Here is an 18942-nt window from a genome sequence, read left to right on the forward strand (position 1 = left end):
TAGATTTTACATTGTATGATTCAAAACACTTCACTGAGTGTCCCAGATGTTATACACATACATCTAACACAGTCTAGAACATTCACATACTTGCGTTTCACGTGGTTTAACTTATTAGTTTATAAGAAATAAATAAAATACATAAACTTATTAATTTATTTTATATTTCTCCGACCATGCACCAAAAAAAAATTGGCAATAGTTTATTATTATATCTGTGGACAAAAATAAAAGTATAAATAATAAGTGTTTTGGTAGTGGTCCATTAACGTGACATTTATGTTACGGGTAATTTTCAATCAGCGATGTCCATGTATTTAACTTGAATTTTTTTATACTGTGTATGATTAGAACAAGACAATACCAAAATAAGATTTCTCAATTATTATTAAATTTTAAAAAGCAGAAATGTATGGTCTATATAATAGTCAAGAAGGTATTGAAACGAGTAAGCAGTAGTAGGGAAGCTATAGCAATGATGATCCTGCACTGCAAACCTTCCTCACCGATCTCTGTTAACATATTAGAATCCTCACCTCCTCAAAGAAGAAGACCAACAACTATTAGATGTTCTGCCAAAATACAGAAGAGTATCCTCAATTCGTCGACAGATCCTGGCTTCTCTAAGTTCAGCTTATGTCCCTGCGGTAGAAAGCATTTCCTAGGAGAACCTACGACCACCACGACTCCGTTTCTTCCCATCTCTCCCTCTCATGCTTCTCAATCTAGCTCATCGGTTTGCTTCTCAACTTCTCTGATACCAACCTCCGATTCAACTAACTACTATATGTTTCCATATATAGAAACATAACAACCATACAGTAACTATACACTTATAGTCCCTCCCTACTTATATATAGATGATCTTGTGAACATATATTTAGAAATCATTTATTTTTTGTTTATATTTAGAACGAAAAATATCATTTAATAACTAATTTAACACAAATCAGCCAATAAGAAAACAGTTTGCAAATTATAAATTGTTATAATCGACGTAGATTAGTGAAAAAATCGTTTATTTTTTTAAAAAAATTTTATAAACCTAAAAAATCATCTATATAAAAATGGAATAAATACTAGATATTAATTAGAATCCTAGGTCGTAAACCAAAAATATAATGACAATTCTACGGTTGTTCTTGACTTGTTATTAATTTCTCGATAAATGATTTAAGCTTTAAAAATTAATATGGAATCGAATCTGATGTAGTGATTTACCAAATCTCTACATATTATTAGGAGGTCTTGAACAAATTGCGTCCTCCAAAGCCAGATTGGTATTTCGAGCTCTATGGATGGTTTAGGAGTTCAGGAATGGAAAGATACGAGAAAGAGGTAAGAGTGCGACTTCATGATGTTTGAATACAATTGTTCATTCCATCTCTTGTGATATGTTATTTATTATGGGTCCTTTATTATGCTACCTTTCCTCTTATGCCAGATTGCGGGTTACAAGAAGAAACTATTTAGTCAGGTGGGAAACGCTGAAAAGGTTTTGGAGATTGGTATCGGAGCTGGTCCTAATATCAAGTACTACAACTCCCTCCCGAACGTCTCTATTCTTGGTGTAGATCCTAACCCTAAAATGGAAAGCTACGCGCGAAAAGCCGCTATTGAAGCAGGATTGAAATCCGAAGACTTCAAGTTCATACACGGGGTAACCGCCTTTTTTATATCCCTTAAAATCAACCATATTTTGCTTTTTGCCTAGTGCTACAACATTTCCTTGTTAAATCTTTTGTGTAGGTCGCTGAATGTATACCATTAGAAGATGCATCAGTTGATGCAGTTGTTACAAGTCTTGTCATGTGTTCTGTCACAGATGTCACTCAAACACTCAATGGTACTTGTTGTATACTTCCTTTTTAAATCAAACATCTTTGTTAAATTTCAAGAACTTCTAAGCTAACAATGAATTTACATTTTTGAATATTACAGAGATAAAGCGGATTCTAAAACCCGGAGGGCGTTACCTCTTTGTAGAACATGTTGCAGCTGAAGGTATATACATATATATCTCTTTTTTAACTTAGGAGTAATGATCAAATTACAAACAATTATGAATGGTTTTGATTTTTTGATTGTGTAGATGGATCATTCTTGAGGATGGTGCAGAATGTGTTGGATCCAGTGCAACAAGTTGTTGCCGATGGATGTCATCTAACAAGACCAACAGGAGAATCACTTTTAAAAGCAGAGTTCCCTGGTGGTGTAGATATCAACAAGGCTTCTCTTACTAGCTTCTTTCACTTAAGCCCTCATATCTACGGAGTTGCGTATAATTAATGATCATTAATTTGCAACGCTCTGTTTCAAGAATAATAAATATAGTCTCGTTTGTGTTTTGAATAAATGAGTCAAACTTGATTAAGTTCAAGTAGACAGACTAAGTTCCAGTTTAATAAGGCTCCAACCGTTTCGTTTGAGTCTTGTTTCCCATGTATAAACCGTTTGCTTTGAAGTAAGATTTGTGTTTTGTTCTCTACGGTTCATTATTACAGACTCTGTTTCTGTAATGAGAAAAGTTTGTAACTTTATTTGCTAATAGTACTACAAAAATAAAATAAAAATTGAAATTTTCGATAGGGACGTTACATTAGAAGATTTGTGGACAGAATCTGAAGCAGAAAAAAACTATAACCTATCTTCATATTACTACTTCACTCTTATGGCGATCTTGTACTTCTCATCTTCTACACCATTCTTCTCGACGATCATCTATTCACCTCGAAGAAAGATTAGGGCTTTACGAGATTCGAGCAAAACCCATAAGAATCTCATCACGACAGATCATGTTTCATCTTTCAGGTCATGTCCCTGTGGAAGAAGGCATTTCCTTGGAGCTGTGCCATTTCTTCCCATCTCTCCTTCTTATGCTTCTGGTTCCTCTGCTTCTACCTCAACGGTTCGTTTCTTTTTCTACATGATTTCAATTTGGGTTCACGGTTTATTCAACTGGAATATCGCAGTTCTTGATTTCTTGATTTAGAATCAAGAAAATTCCCAAACTTTTTTGCACAAAATGGTAGAATCTTTAGGGTTTATCTAGAATTGATTAGGGATACATCGTCTGATGATGTAAAAGCTCTTTATAATCAGGAGGATTTGAGGAGATTGCGTTCACCAAAGCCAGATTGGTATGAGGAGCTCTTTGCTTGGTTTTTGAGTACAGGAATGGAATCATACGAGAAAGAGGTTTTGTTTCTTCTTCATTAGTTAAATTTCTTTATTCTGATCTATTTACATTCCTTTTGTAATATTATTATTGTCTTCTTCTTTTGTCAGATTTCAGATTACAAGATTAAACTCTTTGATAATTTGGTTGGGAAAGCAGAAAAAGTTTTGGAGATTGGGATTGGAACAGGTCCAAATATCAAGTACTACACAGCTATTCCAAACGTTTCTGTTATTGGTGTTGATCCAAACGCTAAGATGGAGAGTTATGCGCGCAAATCAGCCGCAGAAGCAGGGATCAAATCCGAAGACTTCACATTTATTCACGCGGTAATCTAGATCGATCGATCAGATATATAGACTCATTGATCCCTCTTGTGGCATTCCCTTGATGCTACATTACATTTCATGTTTTACCTTAGCTTGGAGAATCTATACCGTTAGAAGATGCATCGGTTGATGCAGTCGTAGGGACTCTCGTGCTTTGTTCTGTCACTGATGTCGCTCGGACACTCAAAGGTAATTGTTTTGTTTCCTTTAAATCCAACATTTTAAGAGAAGAAAGCAATGGTTACAAACAGTTTGAATTGTCCGGTTTGTTAAACAGAGATAAAACGGATACTAAGACCTGGTGGGATTTATCTGTTCATAGAACATGTTGCAGCTGAAGGTTATCTATTTTGACTCAGAAACTTTAAACAGAGTCCATAGTAGAGAGAAATGATAAAACTTATAAAACTTAGTATGTTTGGCTTTTCTTGTTGCTGAGCAGATGGTACATTTCTGAGGTTGGTCCAGAATGTGTTGGATCCATTGCAACAAGTTGTTGCCGACGGATGTCACTTGACAAGGCACACCGGAAAATCCATATTAGAAGCTAAGTTCAATGGCGGTTCAGATGTTAAAAAGGCATCCATTTCTAGCATTGCTTACATAAGCTCTCATGTCTATGGGATTGCTTACAGTTAAATACATTAAAAATAGACAGGAAAATGTCCCTTCGACTAATCCAAGGGTATGATGATAATGACTGTATATTTCAGTGTAATAAATAAATGTTAATGATATAGTAGGATGAGTATAGTATATCATCGAGATTGGTGTCGTTATTGAATAAAACAATCATATCTATTTCAAATGTACAGTAATCTTTAAAGTGAAATTATAAATTATTATTACATAAAAAAATTCTTCTGAGGTCAGGTTTCATCTTACCAAGATGAGATAAAATTATTCCATAGAAAGGTGAAGTCAGTTCTAAAGACTGAGATCTGAGGTTGTATGAACATTGTGGCCATTGTAATGAATCAAGTTCTTTCATCACCTTCCTCACATGTCTCATCACTTACATACTCACCTCGCAGAACAATTAGAGCTTCACGAGATCATCTTCGTGCTGAAAGTCTAAAGAGTCATCACCTTCCTTCAGGCTCCAACTCCACCAGCTTATGTTCATGTGGAAGAAAACATTTTCTTGAAGCAGCTAGCCCAACGATGCCATTTCTTCCCATCTCTTCTCCTAATGCTTCGCGTTCCAAGGTGATTTTAATATCTATAGATCTTTTTCCTAGATGCATTATGTGTATAGACTCAAAAAGATTTTGTGGCTTTTCACGGGTTGTCTCCAAAAGCCAGGTTTTGGTACTGTGAATGAATACTCCAATGTTATATACTTTAGGACGTTACAGAAACATTTCATCCTCAGAGGCCAGATTGGTATAAGGAACTTTTTGCTTGGTTCTTGAGCACAGGAATGCGATCTTATGAAGCAGAGGTCAGTCTTTGTGACTTGAATGCATCATTCTTTGATTCGTTGTCTTGAGATCTCAGTTTTTTTTTATTTTACCTTCTCATAACCGTAGTTCTCCTGTTTTATGTTTGTGTTAACTGGTAAGATCGCCGGTTACAAGAAGAAACTATTCAATCATTTGGCTGGTAAAGCAGAAACAGTGTTGGAGATTGGTGTTGGTACAGGTCCTAATCTGAAGTACTATCCGGGTAATGAAAACATCTGTGTATTTGGTATGGACCCGAATCACAAAATGGAAAAGTACGCTTGTGAATCTGCTAAAGAAGCCGGGATGAAACCTGAAAACTTTAGATTCATGAAAGGAGTGAGTGTCAGACTGTTACTGATCTGTTTAGTTGTGAGATCTCTCCTTTCATAATCCCTTGATATATTCTCTTGTCTGTCTCTAGGTTGGAGAAGCTATACCATTAGATGATGACTCTGTGGATGCAGTGGTTGCAACACTTGTTCTATGCTCTGTCTCAGATGTAACTCAAACACTCAATGGTAAGTCTTTCTTCTTGTATCATAAGTAGAGACTCTACTGAAACATAGTTTCCATGGATTCCTTTTTTTTCCCCTTCAGAGATTAAGCGAGTGCTGAGACCAGGAGGTACTTTCCTATTCATCGAGCATGTTGCTGCTGAAGGTAATTCACATTATGACATCAAACCCTTCTGAAATCTAACCCTAAGAAACAATATGAAAATGCAGAGTTTTGTTTTTGGGGGTGTAGATGGATCATTTTTTAGGCATGTTCAGAATGTTTTGGATCCAATACAGCAAGTAGTTGCAGATGGATGCCATCTGACAAGAAAAACCGACTTACACATTTCGGCTGCCGGTTTTGGTGGTGGCGCAGAGATCAACAATGCAGCAATCTATAGCTTCCCTTGGATTATAAGACCTCATGTCTATGGAGTAGCGTACAAGTAAAGGCTCATGCCTAGTACAAATCTTGACTTCATTTTCCTTTTTTATGCAAATTGATTCTCAATATATTTCAAACATTTTCCCACTCTTTGTTGTGTAAGACAAGTCTTCTATGATAACATCTTTACCAAACTGGTTGGGTTTGTTTGTGAACTAAACCGGGCCTAGTTTCATTGGGCTAAGATTTATGAAACAAATCAAAAGCTTATGCTTGGTCATGGACTCATCACTCATGGGCATGTGTAACGTTTCGTGAAACAACCACAAAGTTATGACTTGTTTTCAAAACATTCTTAATTTTTGTAATGCCAAAATTAAGTAACAGACATATATTTAGTTAGAGACTACACACAACACATTTTTATTTTGTAAGTTGTAAGTTGTCAGTTAATGTCAGATACGGGAAAAAAAACTTGGTCTATGTGGGGTGAACTGGTGTAGCCTGCAGCAACGGAAGTAAGAACAAAAGGTTTAGAAACATGTTGCATGTTTGCATGTTCCCAAAGTTGCACATGATCAGAGAGGTTCACGTCATTTTCATATCGACGTTCTCACCTAGCACCGTTTTATTTTCACACATACCCAACACTCCAATTTTTCTATTGTCTTTTTAAGTTGTCTAAAGGGTTTATAATTTTCTTTTTCATTATAAGAAAACTTAATATTATAATTTCTTTTTAATATATTTTCTGTATATTTACTCTTTTTAAAATCTTGGCTACTTTGGTTGAACATCAACTTTGGATTCAGTTTAGGTTTTTATATCCACCCCTAAATTATCTCATCATTTTTTCCCTTTTATCCTCAACATATTTTTAAAAGAATATGGAAGGTCTATATATGTCGTCGTTAGGAATAGACAAATACATACCTATCTCTCTATTCATACAAAGAGTCGTTTTCCAAAAACCAACTTACACAAAGTCATCTAAAAAACTTTTCTTTTCTCACAATATTGGTTATAATCCCTACCAGAATAACTGATTCATAGTCGTCGACACTCTTAACAACATATTGAAAAATGTATCTCTTTTATTTTAAAATATTTTGTTGATAAGCCTAATTCAATTTACATGAATTACCATCATTGAGCAACATAATATTTCTTATACACACACAAATGCAATTTTACAATCATGTATGTGTATATCACAAAACATTTTGGTGTATTTACGAAGACACTTAACACTTCTTTTTTTTTCTTTTTTTTTGGTGGTAAACGAATAGATAATGGTTTAAACTTTAAACAAGTGACAATTTGGTGAGAATGACTAATTTGTGGCTCGCCTTAGTGAAAAAAAAATACATATTATTTGTGTGGTTCCTTCTGTTCATTCAAAATGTTCCACGATATGTAGGGACCAAAAATTACTTCTTTTCACGTGACATGTTTGGGCTGATGTGCACAAGAAAAAAAGAGTTACATGAAATATATATATGAAGTTATCGAATTTTTAAGAAAGTAATATATATTATCTGAAAATATATACTAGACTTTATTCATGAAAACATTTGTCTGAAGATAGAGGCTAGGGCCGTGTAGGCTGACCATAAGTCTCAGTGGAAAACGATTACTATTTATTAACGGTATCTTATCCAAGATTTTATAAAAGAATCAAAATCAAAATCATTGACATTTTTATCACACAAAGAAATAAAATTGATGGGAAAGCTTTTATTTTGTTTGGTCCCTTCGCTATAGAGAGCCATGTTCGTAGGGTCGTCATGCCATTCTCCATCGACTTAATTCAATTTATGGGAAGGAGAGGAATTTATACAAACAAAGAACAAAGATTTCCTCAGATTTTGTTTCACAAGGAAAAATAAAATATATGTTTTTTTCCTATAAACACGATGGTATATACAATTTAGATTTTTTTTTAAAAAAAAATCCTAGTCATAGAATATAAAAAATGGCGGGTTCAAGAAATACATTTTACAAAAAAAAAAAAAAACTAATTTGTAAGAAAACTTATTATATGTAAAGTATCTAAAATGTGAAATTGTAAACTATTTTGATATATATATATCTCAATAAAGAGAAAGCAAAAGGTAATGATAATAATTAGGGTTTAGGCAATTAAGCACATATGTGTAGCGTCGCTATTGGAGGCGCAACTTGGTTTTAGCTGAGGCATGTGCTATAGCTAACATAAGGCCAACATTTAAAGAGCCCTTTTGAAAAGGAACGTTTTAAAGAAAAGGTTATAAAACCACTCAGAAACATATGTGTAAATCGATATCAAACATAAAAGCCTTATCCTAAAATTTGTCTAATTAAAAAAAAAATCCTTTAAATGGAGAACCAACTTTTGTATTACTACACTTATGAATTATCAAATTGAAACCAGAACGTATAGTTTTTGTTCTCTGTATTCTCAAATATGTTTAGTAATATATTCAATCCACTCGGATCATTTGATAGCACTCTAGAGAGAGGCCATCGTCACAAGTCACTACCACTCATATTAAATAGAAGTTTGACTTGTCAAAAACACATATTCCACATTTAGATACTTTTGTTTTGTCTTGTCAAATATATTTTAGTCAACATAACAACATTATTATTAAACAGTAGAGTCAAATTGAGAAATTTCTTTCACTGATCTAAATTTAGCTTTGTAATGATGATCTCCATGTGGTGATCAAGTGAGTAACTGTAACACATGATACATGTACATGAGATGACCAAAAAAAAAAAAAGATACATGTACATGAATGATATCCACAATGTCACTAAAAAAAAAAACATTAGATTGGATGAACCTTGATATATCGGCAAGAAAATTAAAATATACGTGTGACGGCAGTTTTCTTAATATGCGTTTTCGGCTGTTCGCTATCTCTCATCTTTTATATCCATAATTTTGTTCACACCTTGCATGTTTGGGTCACTCTAAAAGATATAGTATTGGTTTCGAATAATTTTACGTAAACCGGATTGGTAAAAAGACAAAACCAAAACCCGGTGTATAAAAATTGGGCCTTACTTAATAACCTGGAAGTGGGTAACAAAAGTAACCAACCATGTGGAGAACACTTACAATTGTAGGTAACCAACTAAATTTAGTTACCTAGAGGAACTTTAATATTGTGTTACCATCACCTTTTATGTACATAAATTTCTATTAAACCAACTATAATTTAGAAAAAAAATTCTGAATTACTACTATCTTAAATTTCTTATTGTATAAGAAATTAAAATAGAAAAACAGGACATGATTATAAAATGTTGGTAAAATTCAGAAACCTAAAATGACCACTGACGATAGAGCTAGGTGGTATTAGGAAGATGTGGACTATTGTTTTCATCTTGTTTGGCCAAAAACAGAATGTAGCAAACTAATTAACCTAATTTCTCTTTTCATTGTCATAAATATGTTAGCATGCTAGCTAGTGGTATAGTCATATATATAGAATTATGTGAAAGTTGGTTCATTATCTATCAGTTTGGCGACGAGCTCATGTCTTAATTCATATTTAAGTTTATAGATTGAAAAAACGATGTTTGGGAAGATAGACCAAGTTCAAGAATATTCGAATTTTGTTTTTATGGCGGATTCACAAGCATATATAGTATATAGACCATCTTTCTCCAAACATAAATTAATTACAAGTTTGGTATCAAATAAATAAATAAGTAATATCAATCAAAAGAGTCGTAAGCATGTACATGATTATGACTTAAGCACATGAAGCCGACTTTAAGATTTTGATACATCTCACATGGTCATTACAATGGTGGTAACGTCACCCACGTTGTTTCCAAAAGTAAATTTGGTTTATCTTTCGCTAATTAAAAGTCATACTACAATTTAGGCAGATAAACTGGTATTTTAAGAATGTGATGAGATATCCATAAAACTATTTATTAGACTTGATAAAGAAAAATATTTCTATAGTTGAATAAATTGGTTGGTTATACTCACTTATACATCGAGTTTAACGTGTGGCCTTGTTGTGTGTTGTTATACATGATAGTTCAATCTTCAATTATCTTTATACATTAAGAAACTTGTATTATACATACACATATATATGCTTCAGAGTTCAGTCCATATACGTACTAAGAGTTTGAGTATATTAATGGATTACGTAGCTCATTACAATCCACGTAAAAGGTGACGGAACCGTCATTGCATGATTGCAATGTGATGTTTTTTTCTCCTTTCCGGATTATTCGTTGTAACGTCTTTGTTTCTAATCAAAATTTGTCTTGATTATATATAATTAGGATGCGTAACTTGCGTAATAAGCTTTGCTTTATTTTCTTTTGATTACTTTATCAGATATCATTTTATTTTCCCAAACAGAAAATTCGTTTTAGTAAAAAGGCTATGCCGCATTAGTATATATACAAGTTTCTTGCGACTGAGACGTATCCCCATTAATAAAATATAAATCGTTTATTTAAAAGAAAAATTAGTATAAAAGGCCAAAAAAAGAAGAAGCAAGTGTCTCGTCAGAGAATCCTTAGCAGCAACAGTCGAAAGAGACCTGGTCGACGAGAAGAATAATTACTTCAGGCTGAGGCAACCATGTTTGTAACTTTTCTTACGATCCTTAATTCTCTCGAATTTTTTTCTAGTGCTTTCCTAACTTTTAAATTTTACAGAGTTCCTACGCAATTTAAATATCACTGTTCATTAATAAATTACTGTAATCACTTTCTACAAATTATGAACTCAATCATTTATCCATCAATATAACTTTAGTTAGTAAACCTTACCGAACAAGTAAAAGTTGAATCGTCCAGCTGAGATAAAATATTTCGGAATAATAACATTGGACCGTGAAAATGGAATCTTAGGAAAACCTCGAGTCCTCGAGATGACTAAAGAAAACATAAAAGAGGTTCTCTTCTCCAGACACAAGGTTGGTTAAAGGTCGTTAAAACCGGCTTCGGGCAGCTCTGATATTGTTTACTTTTAGATATTTGCTCGTTACCTATTTTGCCCTTGTTCCTACCATCACGCTAATGGTTATAAAAACAAATACTATTAATACTATTAGACAAACATGCGTGAAGAGTGGTTGTCTGGTTTACATCAGAGTTATACACCAGACTCCTAGTCCTACGAAAATATACTAGAAAATTAGAAACATATAAATTAATTATCATATTTGTGAAAGAATTTAAGTTCCTATATATTCAGTTTAATTATTTTTTTTATTTATATGTATACTTAATTTGTATATTAAGCACATAAAGACATACACACATGCACGTACATATATTGACAATTGCTCTTTATGATTGTTGTCGTCATAACCGTTTATTTTTGTTGCGATAATTCAGGGACATACTTATTTTTTCAAGCCTCTATAATTGTATTTTATTTTTTCGCAAGCTCAAGCAAATCTCAACTCGATAATTTGATGGAAACATCCAATTTTTTTTTAAAATATGCATAATAATCCAATACTTTCGTCACGTTGATGATTTTAGCTTAAAATAACCACATGTTGAATAGATTATATATACAGAATTTTGTTTGTTATAGAAATTATATAATATGGTTTTTATGAATTACTTTAACACGTACTGCATGTTTTACATATATAGATAGAAGGGCGACGAAGATGAAGAAGTAAATGATTAGTTGGTGTTTCTCTAATCATTTGTAGAATAAATCATTATCAAATCAACATTAACATATAAAACAATGTAAAGAAGATGGAATCGGAATTAATTTAACTTTTTACCAAAAAAAGAAGATGTAATCGTGTCAATACATGCTTACAACGTTAGCTTGAAACGGCGTCTGTCATCCACATGCGGGTCTATCTCTCTGTGTTACTTCTTTCATTTTATTTATCTTTTACTTCATCAATGTATACCATTTATATTATTTTGTTTTTATTACAAAAACAAAAACAAAAAATCGATATATTACCAATTATTAAAAAATGATTATCTTTAGACATTGGAGAACTAGCACACGGGACCGTCCATGATACTTTGTGGACCATGTTTTGAGCTGAAATTGCGGAAACTTGGCCGTCGATTTCTGCCGTTGAACTTCTTCACCTTGTTATAAGTTTAACGCCAAACTAAAAAAATGTGACTAAAGAGTAAACAAAACTATAATGTAACTAAACCAGTAAACCCTAATAAATACTTCTGCAGAAACACTTATGAATACATATAAGGGCATCATTATTGGTGGGATCTTAAGAGGCTAAGATCCTCCGGTTTTTGTAAAGGAAAAATTTTATCGGGAATTCTTATCTTCTTAAGATCCTGCCGATAATGATGGTTTAAGAATTTGCTTTGTCATCGCGTAATTCAATTTTATGTGTACTTCAGCGACATTTTTTCACGTAAACCAGACACGACTCCCATTGACGTACATATATAGTTTTTGTTGATGATCTTCAAATTAATAATAAGATGGTTACGCTTCGGAAAACATTAGACTGAAGAGATAAAAACGAACGACAAAGCTATACGTGTCGTAGTACATCGATCTCAAAGCAGACCAATGTGACCCACTTGGATCTCAACTTGAATTTTCTTTGTCTTTATGATTATTTTTTCAATGCTCTTTTTTTTTTTTTTTGATTATTCAATTTCACACTCGGTCAGTAATTATAAACTTTCTCCAGCCTCCATGTATAGTCCATATTGACTTTAATCCATTACCATGACTCTATTTACATCTACCATAGTCCATAGTCCATACCAAACACAAGTTTTGTAGACAACCTACTTTTTTTTTACAACTTTCCTTAGTTGTTTCTTGATAGACTAAATATATTTTCCCAAGGGAAAAAAATTGGTGTTTATGTGTGTTCGAAGGCGCCTGAGAAAAAATAGAAACCACACGACCCGTCTTGTAGCTCACATGTGTCTTTGCCTCTTTGCTTTTTCATGCCATTTAATATTAAACCTTCAGCGGTTTTTTGGTCCCCAACAATAAAAATTATATATCTTTTTATTTATAAACTATATATGATATAGTTCATTGATATGACATTTAATAACCCCAATATTTTTTTATAATATATAGTATAAAAAACCCTAAAATATTAATATTACATTGTTTGTCAATTACCATTTGAAGTCTTCCATTTTTCTGCTATTTACAAAACTGCAATCCGAGTTCTAGAAAAAAAAAATTAATTAAAAAGCTAAACTAATTTGCTTTGACAGTGGCAAAAACGTAATTCACCACTTTTAAGTTTTTTTCTATAAATTGAACTACTCGTCTCCTTTGCATTTTCCAATTCTAAACCAAACAACAGATTCTCATAAACACCTCTTCTTCTTTCCTCTTTAAGAAAGGAAGAAAGATCAAAACCTTCCAAAGTAATCATTTCCTCTCTCTCTCTTTCTCTCACAACACATTCACTAGTTTTAGCTTCACAGAATCTAACTACATTTAACTATGTGCAGGTTTACACAAAAAGAGAGAACAATGGCTCTTTTCGCCTTCTTGTTTATGGCTATCCTCGGAGTAATGACGTCATGTGTCAATGGCTACGCCGGAGGAGGTTGGGTCAACGCACACGCCACATTCTACGGCGGTGGTGATGCTTCTGGCACAATGGGTATGTTACCTAGAAACCTTCTAGTCAGTCATTATTAAGCTTTCAAAATTTTGCATTAGTCACAATTCTCAAAATCTCTGAAAATTTTGGTTTTTCAGGAGGTGCTTGTGGGTACGGGAACCTTTATAGCCAAGGGTATGGAACTAACACCGCAGCGCTAAGCACGGCTTTGTTCAACAACGGTTTGAGCTGTGGTGCTTGCTTCGAGCTAAGATGCCAAAACGATGGGAAATGGTGTCTCCCTGGCTCAATCGTTGTCACAGCCACAAACTTTTGCCCGCCTAACAACGCTTTACCGAACAACGCGGGAGGTTGGTGTAACCCTCCTCAGCAGCATTTTGATCTCTCTCAGCCCGTATTTCAACGCATCGCTCAATACAGAGCTGGCATTGTCCCCGTCGCTTACCGAAGGTACAATCTTTCTTCAAAGTCTCCTACTTTTACACTAAAAAGAACAAGAAACAGAGCTACTCTGTTTTTACTCCAAAACAGAGTATGCGACTGAATTATAAAAACAAGAAACAGAGCTGCTCTGTTTTTTCTCCCAAATCTTACTCTGTTTTGCATTATGTTGTGGTTTGTTTTAACAGAGTGCCATGCGTGAGAAGGGGAGGAATAAGGTTTACGATAAACGGACACTCATACTTCAACCTGGTTCTGATTACTAACGTCGGAGGGGCCGGAGATGTCCACTCTGTGATGGTCAAAGGATCAAGAACAGGGTGGCAATCCATGTCAAGAAACTGGGGACAAAACTGGCAGAGCAACTCTTACCTAAACGGACAAGCTCTGTCTTTCAAAGTCACAACAAGCGACGGTCAAACCATCATCTCCAACAACGCCGCTCCCGCAGGCTGGTCCTTTGGCCAGACCTTTACAGGAGCGCAGTTACGTTAGGAAGGGGTGATATCGTCAAAGAAACATCATCTTTACTGATCGTGTGGTTCGTCTATGTTTAGTAGAAGCAAAGTAGCGAGAGAGGAGCATAATAGTAATTTGGTCCTTTCTTACAGTTGGGGTCACCTGAACAAAAAGAGAAGTGGTGCTTCTGTGAGTGCTTGATTTTGCACGAGGCCCTTGATGACGTCTTCTTTGTTTTGGGGACCTTTTCTTTATCTTTTTTTTTTATATATATTTTGATTGGTGAGGTTTTTTTATGTTATACTGATGCAGAGGTGGATTAAGTTACCACCCGCTAGTAATAGTAATTGTAGTAGTCTCTCTTCTTGTTATTTGTAATCCCTTCTCGAAACGAGAGGGATGGTGTTTTTAGATTGTATTAGTCTCGTTCAAAGTCATGTATGTTGTAAATTTTTCGATTTTTACAATGGATATTGAAGATTTGTTATACTTTTTTTTGTGTGTTATAAATTATCATCATCTAGAGTAAAAGAAAAAACACAAGAACAATTGTCAAAAACTAAACTAACCGAAACAAGATCAATTGTCACCATCTAAAGTAGTTGTGTTTACTTGTATTGCATGTGAAGAGATTTGGTAAGTCGATGATCTTAGCTCTATATGGTACTATGGTGAATTATACATAGAAATGTTTTCGTGAAAGATTTATATTCGTCTCACAGTGGCACATGTGTAAAAAGACTTAGTTGTAACCGCTTGCTCACTCTTTTCCAAACGTAATAGATTCGTTTTGAAGTTATAACTATAAAGACATATATAAATGCATATTTTTATTATAATAGTCCGTAATACTAGCAATTGTATCTGTCACCTATTTGTATGAAAAAATATTTAACTGTCGGCTGTATCTATATGAACATAAGCGTAACACATAACACTAAAAATGAAAGTATTCATTAGAAAAAATCACTTTACAGAAAAAACAAAAACATGTCACTTCACAAGAATACTTTTTTCTACATCAAAGTATATACTTACACTCAAAAATGTTCCATACAAAATAAATAGCTAAACAATTTTGAAGAAATTTTACTTTTTCTTGAGTTAACATCATAATATAGAGTCATAATCAAAAAGATTTAAACCATTAGATTTTTTTTCCCTTAATATATCTCTTTGATTACTTTGCTTATATAGTTATATATGTCAGAGATTACATATGAGAGAATCCATGAAAAAATCAGCACATATAATATAGTTTCTAGACAGGTTCTTTTAGCATATCTATTAGATTGTCCATACGTATAGTTTTGTAGACAAAGAAAATTCAGCATTTTGCGGAGAAATAAAATTTCCCAACTGAGTGAATGAATAGAAATCAGCCATAATAAAAAAAAAATATTTACAATTTTTAAAATCTTTACATAAAAATCTTTAAAATCAGCCAAAAAAAAAAAAAACTTTTCAGTATATTTATTAAATAATAATAAATTAAATATACTGCAAATAGCATATTGCTGACCCCAAATAAAAATAAAAACAGAAGAACAAAAAAGAAGAAGAATGACGTGCACGTAGTAACACACAGTCACGAGTGATACAGAATAAACCGAAGCCATGTGCTCTTCTGACAATCCTATTTTGTTCTTTAACTACCCAACCCACATGAGTCCCTTCTATTCTCTGTGTCCCCATCACTCGCATTTGCTAACCAACATACATATTTTATCAATCTTCTATTTTTCTCTAATAGCCCTTCTTCAGGCCCATTAGCCCATTCTCATTTTGTGGTGTTTGGATGATTATGGTTTAGAGTTTAACATTTACTTTTGAAATCATGATATGTGTGTTAACACAGAAATTCAGAGTTTTAGATGGATACATATATTGTTTGTTTGTTGTGTTTCAGTTCATGTTTTAATGTATTGAGTCTAGCTTTGAAATTTCTCATCATCATCATCATATCAATATATCATAGCATACTTATTCTGCAATCATGATTTTAGACTCGAGCATACACAATCGTTTAATTACAGAGTAGTGGAGAAAGAGTACTTGAACTTGTGATATGTTACAGAGTTAATTACAGAGTTAATGATCTTTATATATATCTCTTCATGATGCTTTAAGTTTATTTCTCATATATAGCACCAAATCTCAAGGCCGGGCATGAAAAACAGAAGAAACACAAAACTCTGCTTACGCTCTTTTTTGGAGATGTCGTGAGTTACAAGTAACTTAAAATGGTATCATATGTATTCTATATAGTATGTGTCCCTGTAACTTATCAATCTTAGCTTCCTCCGCATTTGTGTATTGTGACTGCTCAGTACAAGACAAGGCGCGTTTTCGGATCAATTCCTCTTTGAGTTTTTTTTTCTTTCCAGGAACTACTTCTCTAACTTTGGCTGCTGCAACAAATTCAATTTGTTCAGAAACAGTCTGCAAAACAAGACCTGCAAAAAAAACAGAGGCTTTGAAGCAAATGAATGATGAGCAAACCGTTATTTACCCGAAAATATAGAGGATCATCAAAGACAGCAACATAAGGTAATGTATCAGAAGAAGCCCAGTTATTGTTTCCTCCGAGCTGAGGCTTATAAGAAGCTTCCAAGATTTGGCTAACGTAGTAATCCGCAGGACTTCCTAATAGATTCCACTCAGCTAGTTGCTGAAGCTTTTGGTCATTTAGGAAACTGAGATTGCTGAATTCTACGTTTGGATCAGCCGATATCCCGGGAATGCTGCTGGGTTCTAGTTTTGGAGCTGAGATATAATCTGAGCTTTTACTAAAGATTCCTGTGTAATTTCCAAGAGATGAACTTGCAGAACACGTTACGTCCCTGTACATCTGATGAAGCTTCAGATTAGGGTCTTCTTCTTTTAAAGGAACATTCATGTTTCCATCCGTACGAACCCATGAGAAATTCTCAAGCTGTTGCTCCATCTCCATTCCAAAATCTATATCTATTTCAGTCTGCAACTTCATACAAACATTGCTCTGGCTTATTTTATAAACATCACCAAACATCATCTTTAATGTCCAAAATCATGATTCTTTACCTCGTTTTTGCATTCCGAGGACATAAGTTGTCGCCGCTGAAGTTGAGGCATGCTCGCCTATAAGTCGTAATAAGATGCATAAGTTTTGTAAAAGGAGACTTTTAACTCATCATTATTCAGGAGATAGATTATACCTTACGAGCACTGATTTGAGCCAGAGATAGTCTAAGTGAATGCTCTAGTTGCTGCAAATCATCTAAATTGTCGATATTCTCTAGATCGTTCCAGCAGCTATCTCGAAAAACCATGTAACTCACAAATTAGAATAGAAAAACCAAAAGGAACATTTAGCTGACAGTATATAGAAGATCTTGGCACCTTAGTCGTGTGCGTATATCTGATAACTGTGTTTGCAGAAACCTGAATTTTTCGCTTAGCACCTGATAGTAACCGCGAATTAGGAGATACCTCAGCATCATAATTATTAATTAACATCATACTAGTAGTGTTACATACCTCAACTGCTGGTGTACTGTAAAGATAACAAAAACGAGTCATATTAGTAATAATACACAACAACACTAAAACAAGAACAGGCAGGGAAAGAGTTCACAAATAATCTCATATTCTTGATTATATACACACCTTCTATCTAGAAACCCCGATATATCTACAACGTGGTCAATTTTCACGAACATTTTCCTCAATGCCTGAGATATTTATGTAAGAAAAAAAAAAGTATTAATGATAGTTTAAGACATGAGAAGAAAAGAGACTAAAACAGAGCCAAGAACCACTATTTACTTCAAGACTGTCCAACTTCCTGTTCAAATGTAGACAAAATCAAAGAGGTAAGTTAAAGTGTAACTTCAACGCATAAAAATTCTAGAATCTAGAAATGTGAGGTGTGAAGGGAAGTTAACCTCTTTGTCCTTTCTTGAGGAATGACCTGAGCAAACTTAGCAATAACTTCTCCAATGCTAAACAAAACACGAAAACAGAACATCAAACCAAGAACGAGGTGAAACAGACTTATGGTACTAAGAAAAGTGTGATCGTACCTGTGTTTGCCTATGCAAAGTGAAGCCTTTCCCGTGGGAGAGAACATGAGAAGCACAACATCTATGTCGCATAAGATCGATAACTCTTTAGCTTTTTTCATAATCCCATGTTTCCTTTTTGCATACGTAGATTGACGTGCATTCATGCTCTGTAGTTTCTTTATCTTTAGCTTCACTCTACCCATCCTGCATAACTTTAGACCAATCAATCTATCTTACCACTGATTCACGATGCAAATTAAAGAACAACCATGTTGATAGCAAACTAACATCAAATACCATCTTCAAAAGATTCTTACTTTCATCAATGAATTGGATGTATACCAATTTTAGAAAAACCTAAAAGACAACATAATGAAATTGGAAATCAGAAGAATAGCCTGAAATAGTGAGAAGATATGAACTCACCTAATTTGAGATATAAAACGAAACTTTCCTTGAACTCGGATGCTGAAACCTAAAAAGGAATACAAAACTTTCCTTTACGAGGAAGAAAGAAACAGAGAGAGAATAGGGCAAAAACAGAGCTTAGAGGTGAAGAAAGATTAATCGTGAAGGAGAGAG

The 18942-nt window shown here is 33.9% G+C and overlaps 5 protein-coding genes across 6 annotated transcripts; 4 read left to right on the forward strand and 1 right to left on the reverse strand.

The window, feature by feature from the left end:
* Positions 1 to 437: 437 nt before the first annotated feature.
* Positions 438 to 2495, forward strand: LOC17896152 (methyltransferase-like protein 7B). Its single transcript, XM_006302400.2, has 6 exons — positions 438 to 736; positions 1243 to 1338; positions 1445 to 1660; positions 1750 to 1846; positions 1942 to 2004; positions 2093 to 2495. Exons 1-6 carry the CDS (start codon positions 476 to 478, stop codon positions 2287 to 2289), a joined length of 930 nt encoding a protein of 309 aa, XP_006302462.2. The 5' UTR covers positions 438 to 475; the 3' UTR covers positions 2290 to 2495.
* A 140-nt stretch (positions 2496 to 2635) lies between these two features.
* LOC17894490 (methyltransferase-like protein 7A) lies at positions 2636 to 4268 on the forward strand. The gene is made up of 6 exons (XM_023787512.1): positions 2636 to 2908; positions 3103 to 3198; positions 3289 to 3507; positions 3600 to 3696; positions 3785 to 3847; positions 3950 to 4268. The coding sequence occupies exons 1-6, from the start codon at positions 2672 to 2674 to the stop codon at positions 4144 to 4146; spliced, it is 909 nt and encodes a 302-aa protein (XP_023643280.1). The 5' UTR covers positions 2636 to 2671; the 3' UTR covers positions 4147 to 4268.
* Positions 4269 to 4358: 90 nt separating this feature from the next.
* On the forward strand, positions 4359 to 6031 carry LOC17895852 (methyltransferase-like protein 7A). The gene is made up of 6 exons (XM_006301049.2): positions 4359 to 4716; positions 4856 to 4951; positions 5073 to 5291; positions 5377 to 5473; positions 5553 to 5615; positions 5703 to 6031. Exons 1-6 carry the CDS (start codon positions 4459 to 4461, stop codon positions 5900 to 5902), a joined length of 933 nt encoding a protein of 310 aa, XP_006301111.2. The 5' UTR covers positions 4359 to 4458; the 3' UTR covers positions 5903 to 6031.
* Positions 6032 to 13127: 7096 nt separating this feature from the next.
* LOC17894993 (expansin-A1) lies at positions 13128 to 14806 on the forward strand. The gene is made up of 4 exons (XM_006302675.2): positions 13128 to 13211; positions 13299 to 13453; positions 13552 to 13864; positions 14044 to 14806. Exons 2-4 carry the CDS (start codon positions 13321 to 13323, stop codon positions 14348 to 14350), a joined length of 753 nt encoding a protein of 250 aa, XP_006302737.1. The 5' UTR covers positions 13128 to 13211; positions 13299 to 13320; the 3' UTR covers positions 14351 to 14806.
* Positions 14807 to 16621: 1815 nt separating this feature from the next.
* Positions 16622 to 18563, reverse strand: LOC17895998 (agamous-like MADS-box protein AGL30). 2 transcript variants are annotated; one of them, XM_023788367.1, is made up of 10 exons: positions 18379 to 18563; positions 18241 to 18297; positions 18122 to 18140; positions 17963 to 18027; positions 17834 to 17849; positions 17696 to 17757; positions 17512 to 17608; positions 17378 to 17434; positions 16827 to 17297; positions 16622 to 16725 (listed from the first exon to the last, which is right to left on the reverse strand). In XM_023788367.1, the coding sequence occupies exons 1-10, from the start codon at positions 18561 to 18563 to the stop codon at positions 16705 to 16707; spliced, it is 1050 nt and encodes a 349-aa protein (XP_023644135.1). In that variant the 3' UTR covers positions 16622 to 16704. The 2 variants fall into 2 exon arrangements, with proteins under 2 accessions (XP_023644135.1, XP_023644134.1); XM_023788366.1 differs by lacking the exon at positions 16622 to 16725 and having other exon boundaries at positions 16746 to 17297.
* Positions 18564 to 18942: the final 379 nt, after the last annotated feature.

Source organism: Capsella rubella, unplaced genomic scaffold (assembly GCF_000375325.1).
Source record: "Capsella rubella cultivar Monte Gargano unplaced genomic scaffold, Caprub1_0 scaffold_2, whole genome shotgun sequence".
In the NCBI taxonomy this organism is placed as follows: Eukaryota; Viridiplantae; Streptophyta; class Magnoliopsida; order Brassicales; family Brassicaceae; genus Capsella; species Capsella rubella.